The 7,268-nt window shown below is 42.1% G+C and overlaps 1 protein-coding gene across 1 annotated transcript in view; it reads left to right on the top strand.

Annotated features, from left to right (window-relative positions):
* Positions 1–526: 526 nt before the first annotated feature.
* Positions 527–7,268, top strand: part of LOC6046789 (probable cytochrome P450 6d4) — a 38,599-nt gene continuing 31,857 nt past the window's right edge. The window contains exon 1 of the mRNA XM_038261264.1: positions 527–1,948. Coding sequence (XP_038117192.1) covers positions 527–1,948 — 1,422 coding nt within the window. The remainder of the gene's footprint in view (positions 1,949–7,268) is intronic.

Genomic DNA, 7,268 nt, shown 5'->3' with positions numbered 1-7,268 from the left:
TGCCTGATTCTGAGAACTTTTTTGTTTGGCTGAAACACCCTAATATATATAGATAGAATTTGTGTCCAAACCCATCACATCACCAAACGTTGGTAAAAAGTGAGGAAGGAAACAACCACATAGGTGGATTAAGTTAGTTTTTTTTTTTTGGGGTTGCAGAACGGTTCTTGAGGGAAAGATGAATTGACTCAGCTGTAACATTAAATAATCTAATGAGAACGGAAATCCATTCTCTAAAATGAAAAATCGTAGAACCCCTGTTTCTGTGTTTGGCCTGACTGACATTTTTTCCTATACAAACTTCAAGACTTAGAGAAGGGGTTTCCGTGGTCAGATCGAACTCAAATTTGCAATGTATCACCCTATTATACAACAACGCACTAATCTGTCGAATGAATGACTTGTATCTCAGTGTCAAAGTTGAACCAGTTGCTAACTCAATCATAGCAGAAACATTTTCTATTTACTCTAGCGAAAATCAATTTCAGCTAGCTCTCAGTTGAAACGAGTCAACATCAGTAGGAGGATGCTGCTCGTAATATTCTTTGTCGTTTCTTTGCTAACGCTGGCGTACCGTGCATTCCGGTACCGTTTGACCTACTGGAAACGGCATGGTATCCCGCAGTTCCAACCTGCGATTCCGTTCGGCGACTTCGGTTCGGTCTTTCGCCAGAATCGCTTCTACGGAGAGCTGCTTGAAGATCTGTACCTCCAAAGCAAGCATCTTCCACTCGTCGGAATCTACGTTACATTCCGCCCGGTGTTGGTCGCCGTCGACCGGGAGTTGATCAAAGCCATTTTGGTGCGGGACGCCGAGTGTTTCGGCGATCGTGGATTGAACATCGATGGGGATCGTGATCCCATGGCGGCGAATATTTTCCACATTCAAGGCGACCGAGCCAAGGATCTTCGCTCGCGGTTGTATTCGACGTTTTCCGCCGCCAAAATGCGTGGGTATTTCATGCAGTTGAGCAGTACGGCGTTCTCGCTGGTTGGGGCGCTCGAAAGGTCCGCTGGAAGCGTTGTTGAGGTACAGGACGTGATGAGTCGATATACTACCGACGGGACGGCTGCTGTGCTGTTTGGGCTGGAGGCCGATTCGATCAACGATGAGCATGATATGTTCAGGGAGATGGCAAGGAGGGCGGTCGCAGTTGATGCGTTCAATTTGATGTGGATTGCGTTTTACTTTTTGGCACCAAAGTTTAAGAATTGGTTGGGGATTAAGTTTGTTGACTCGGTAGTGGAGAGTTTCATGATCAGCATGGTCCGGAAGATAAGCGAACACAGAGAGCGTGAAAAAGGTGATCAGGACTTGATACAGATGTTGTTGGATCTTCGAAGCTCTGATCTAGCGCTGAAAGACGAAATGGTAGCCGCACATGCGTTGTTTTTCATAATTGAATCCTATGAAGCATCAACTACGACGACTTCATTCTGCTTGTACGAACTTGCCAAGAACGTCGAAATTCAGCGAAAAGCCCAGCAAGAGATCGATTCTGTGATATCCAAAGAAGAAGGAGAACTGACTGTTGAAAACATGACCGACATGCGTTACGTGGATTGGTGCATCAACGAAACGTACCGAAAGTATCCCACTTTGCCAATTCTGTTTAGAAGATGCACCAAGGACTACCTCGTATCGGAACACAACATCACAATCCCGTCAGGCAGCACTGTGGTAATCCCATTGCTAGGACTCTCGAATGATCCGGAATTCTTCCCGAGCCCTGAAGCCTTCCTTCCGGAACGGTTTGAAAACAGGCTAGACTACGGTCTACCTTTTTACCCCTTTGGAGCTGGACCAAGGAGTTGTATTGCCAAGCGGTTGGGTCACCTGCAAACCAAGGTGGCGCTGGTGATGCTGTTGGCCAAGTTTGACATCGCGCTGGCCAATCCGGACGAGGGATCGGTGCAATTTCATCCCAAGTTCTTCATTACAAAACCTGTAGGTGGATTGAATATAGTTTTTACGAAACGGGATTAATAAAAGACATACAAAAAACTTAGCCGGGACCGTGGTGTAGGGGTAAGCGTGATTGCCTCTCACCCAGTCGGCCTGGGTTTGATCCCAGAAGGTCCCGGTGGCATTTTTCGAGACGAGATTTGCCTGATCACGCCTTCCGTCGGACGGGAAGTAAATGTTGGCCCCGGACTAACCTAAAAAGGTTAGGTCGTTAGCTCAGTCCAGGTGTAGGAGTCGTCTCCCTGGGTCCTGTCTCGGTGGAGTCGCTGGTAGGCAGTTGGACTAACAATCCAAAGGTCGTCAGTTCGAATCCCGGGGTGGATGGAAGCTAAGGTGTAAAAAGAGGTTTGCAATTGCCTCAACAATCAAACCTTCGGACACCTAGTTTCGAGTAGGAATCTCGCAATCGAGAACGCCAAGGCAATGCTGTAGAGCGAATAATTTGATTTGATTTTTTGACAAAAAACTTAATAAAAACAACTTGGACCAAATCATATTATGTGTGTTGTGGGTTTTGGAACAGGAACAGGAACAGGAACAGGAACAGGAACAGGAACAGGAACAGGAACAGGAACAGGAACAGGAACAGGAACAGGAACAGGAACAGGAACAGGAACAGGAACAGGAACAGGAACAGGAACAGGAACAGGAACAGGAACAGGAACAGGAACAGGAACAGGAACAGGAACAGGAACAGGAACAGGAACAGGAACAGGAACAGGAACAGGAACAGGAACAGGAACAGGAACAGGAACAGAAACAGAAACAGGAACAGGAACAGGAACAGGAACAGGAACAGGAACAGGAACAGGAACAGGAACAGGAACAGGAACAGGAACAGGAACAGGAACAGGAACAGGAACAGGAACAGGAACAGGCCTGGATAATGGATGTCACACGTCGCCGTTTGCCAGCACAGTTGAAAGTCATTTTGTCAATTTGTCATAAGCTTGCCCATCAATTTTCTGTAAGCGAAGTTTCGTATGGGTGTACCAAGTTTAAATCAGGCCTTTACCTAGAGGTTCATACTTTCATCAATATATATATATATATATTAAAGCCAAAAACCCAAAACTCACGCAATGAAAATAACTTCAACTGCGCAATTGCAACCGCCAGTCTCTTCCGGCCAGGCATAATATCCAGCCTAAAAGTAGTAGTTGTAGTACCTCCCATAAGCATCCTCATTTCAGAACCAGAGCTTTCACCCCAGAGTGCAATGACTTCCACCACACTAGATGGCGAATGGCTGGTGCTGGTTGCCAGCCATTTCCGGCTATTTTCCAGTCTTCTTTTTTTCGCGTTCCCCAAAAGTCGCCCTGGACCACACCGTTAAACATTGGAGATAAACTTTGCCATTTCATGATTTTCATGTTCGTCCAGTTTTTGGCTTGAAGGAGCCTAGGCGGAGATCATGGTGACCAGACTGGGGGGTCGTCAATGGATTGCGTGATTAATTTTCTTAAAAATGTGTACATTAAGTTGACAAAATCCTTTAACGGTCCTAAAAACAAAAAAATGAGTTGTGAAAAGTTCCGATCAACTACGACGTGCTTTATGGATGACCCCCTCCCAGTTAGGTCGACGTTTTCCGGCGCGATGATTCCGAAATTCCTCTTGTTGAATGGCGAAATGCTTTTAATATGCACGGAAAGAGCGGCGCGCGCGCTTTTGGGTCAATCCAATAGCATGATGGTGGTTTTCCTGGTGCCGGGATGAGAACAAAATTCCAGTATAATTTCGGCACCGAAAACCCCGGGAGCTTCGAGGCGCACACGGTCATGATTCATTTTTCGGAGGGATGACACTGCCAGAGAATGGCCCCCGCTCTATATTTATGTCTGTCCTGTCGTAACTCTAGCGATAGTTGACTCTGGGCACTGAGGGGGCATCCTGAAACCACACCGGAAAAAAAGTGTTGCCAGACTGTCAAGGCTGCAGCTCGCTTCAACCGGGTTTGGTCTATAGTTTGGTTTGGATGAAAATTGAGCAAAATGCAACAGAGGGCTCAAACTACATTCTTTTCCTCTGTGGGATCCCACAACTCACAGCCACGTTCCATTTTTATGTAGGAGGGACCGTCCTCTGTGAACTGTAGATTTTGAAATTTATGCGTTCAACGTGAGTCTAGCACGTGGGGTTACGGGGTGAAATGGAACTTTGATTTTTATTGTGCTATTGTCAATTTGTGTTAACCTCTTTCGAAACAAACTTGTAAAAACAGATCAAACCACACAAATTTGTGTAAACATTTAAACAAACAAAAATATAAAAATTTTTATTGAAAGTCCACCTAACCCCACCACCCCCACAAATTTTCCCCGATGCACATGTACCACAAAAGGTTCCACACACTCACACGTCGTTCTCGTGCTATCACCGCTGTCAATTCCTGGCCAGGACTCGGGACTCTTGCACAGCGATATATTTTTAAAGATAATAAAACGACCGAAAACATGCAGCAGACACACGACGATAATGTTATTATTGGTCAGTATGGTTCTGCCTAGGTTTCAAATCCAGACTATCCCAGCGTCAGCGAGTCGTCCTTCATTCGGGACCTGGCCACCGGAAATCTGTCCCGGCTTTCGACAAGCCGCCCCCTGAAATTGGGTGTGAATGCTACTCGGTTCTATGCCGAATGAATTCGTGGTTGTGGTGGTTGCATACATTTATTGTGCAAATATTTGTTCAAGGATAAAACGAACATAAACGAATCCTGATGGCTGCGTTTTCCGGAGCTAGGATGTGGGTTGATTGGCCGGCAGGTGACGACACACTCGTCAGCGGGTTTGAGGACTCTCCCGCGGGGACACTTGATGAGTTTCAAATCGGTGGCGTTTCAGGAAAGGACTTTTCAAATCGACTGATTGGCTGGTGTGATTTGGGTTTCAAACAGGAAGGTTATGAATAAAATTGTGCTTATTTTATGAAAATCGATCTGGTGTTTTAAACGTGTAATTCTCTACCAACTCACACGAAATCGGGAAAAGTTGCCCCGACCCCTCATCGATTTGCGTGAAACTTTGTCCTAAGGGGGGTAACTTTTCTTCCTGATCACGAATCCGAGGTCCATTTTTTGATATCTCGTGACGGAGAGGCGGTACGACGCCTTTCGTTTTTGAGCATGCGAAAAAAGAGGTGTTTTTCAATAATTTGCAGCCTGAAACGGTGATGAGATAGAAATTTGGTGTCATAGGGACTGTTATGTAAAATTAGACGCCCGATTTAATGGCGTACTCAGAATTTTAAAAAAATGTATTCTTCATCGAAAAAACACTAAAAAAAGATTTAAAAATTCTCACATTATCCGTTAGGCTGTTGCAAACAAATTTCAAAGTTAATGTCGTGTTAATGAGTTTTTAAAACTTTTTTGTGTTTTTCTCGATAAAAAATATGTGTTTTTCCGGAATTCTGAGTATGCCATCAAATCGGACGTCTAATTTTACATAAAAGTCCCTTTGACACCAAATTTCTATCTCATAACATTTTCAGGCTGCTAATTATTGAAAAACACCTCTTTTATCGCATGTTCAAAAACGAAAGGGGTCGTACCGCCTCTCCGTCACGAGATATCAAAAAATGGACCTCGGATTCGTGATCAGTGAGTTGGTAGAGAATAACCCAAATAATATATTGTCGAATTTCTTTTCAGTGCATTTGTTTATTCAATCATTTTAAAACTGGCATTTTGGAAGCAATAGCAAAAAATTTATGGCAAATTTTACACTTATTTTTGAAGATGGAACACGTAAAGCATGTTGGATGCATTTTTAACAGTTATCATACATCGTCGGAATAATTAAACAAATATTATGGTGTTTTGTATTCAAATTTATGCATGATACAAAACTATGTAGAAAGAATATAAACAGGCTTTGCCTTCCTCACGTCTCTGAGGCAAGGCTATAAAATCACTCGAAAAATGAACTTCTTAAATACACCTCCTAGATATACCCATCAACTCAGAATCAAATTCTGAACAAATGTCTGTGGGGATGTGTAGACATGATTTTTTTTTCCACATGATTATCTCAGAACTGGCTGAACCGATTTTGGCTGGATCCGCCTTATTCTGTTCGTTTTGGGGTCTCCTAAGACCCTTTTATAGTAGTTTATGCAACAAGTTGCAAAAAGAGGATTTTTTCAGCACGAGTCGTACATTTATCCAACGAGGTTCACCGAGTTGGATAAATACGACGAGTGCTGAAAAAATCAAGTTTTGCAACGAGTTCCATACAACATTTTTTGCAATTTCGAAAAACACCCATTGAGTGAAATTTTAAGTCGAATTTTCATGTATTTTGTCAATAAATCGTTTAAATCAAAAAAATGCTGAAAAGTGTTACTTTTCGAAACAAGTGCTGAAAAGTAGAACTTTTCAGCATTTATTTTGAAAAGTGTTGCTATTCGATTCTGTTATTTTTGGTACAGAAAAGTAGGCTATTTCGTTGTTCAAGAATGACAGGAAAAGTAAGTAGTTTCACGACGGAATTGCAAAAAATATTATTCAGTTTTGTGAAGTACTTTTAAAGTTACGTCATGAAAAAAAAAATTGCAGCTACAAATTTTTGCATAACTTCAAAGGCCGGGACTTTTTGCATACGCACGAGAGTCACGCAGCATGCATATCGCCCGGTTGTCACATTGCTTAAGCAGTGTCTGCGTCTTTTCTGGAAAAAGTCTGTAATAATTATGGTGCTGAATACATCATTTTGTCTCGACAAAGGTTTACACGAACTTTTTACTGAAATATACAACTCATAAGACATTGTTTACTAAGACTACGGGGACAGCATGCAATTCCATCGTGCACCTAATGTTGGCATATCAACACTTTTAGATTCAATTACAGCCCCCCCCCCCCCCCCCCTCATTTTTCCTTTATTTTGGAAAGTTGGTAAAAAAAGAATTGAAAATTGCTGTTCTGGTAAAAACAACAATTATAAAATCAAATAAAATAAAAAAATAAAAAAAAATTAACTAATTAAAAAAACTTTTAAATTAATTTGTAAATACAACCTAAAATACAACATGAATGTGAGGAAGGCACCAACCACCTTATGTTGGATCAAGTAACGTTTTTTACTTATTGTTTTCCTGTTACTGTTTCCTTTTATAACAAACTTTTGAGATAACTGAAAGGATCCCCCAAAACTCTGTACTGCACTTACAAAAACTGTTGTTGGTCGATAATCTTTACAAATAAACTGAATTGAATTAAATTAAATGTATTCAAAGGAAATTTTACTAAATTTTCACAATGTTTAAAGTTTTCAGCAATTATTGAAAGCAAAAGCCA

This window comes from Culex quinquefasciatus, chromosome 3 (assembly GCF_015732765.1).
Source record: "Culex quinquefasciatus strain JHB chromosome 3, VPISU_Cqui_1.0_pri_paternal, whole genome shotgun sequence".
NCBI lineage: Eukaryota > Metazoa > Arthropoda > Insecta > Diptera > Culicidae > Culex > Culex quinquefasciatus.
This window is presented reverse-complemented; position numbering and strand designations above follow the sequence as displayed.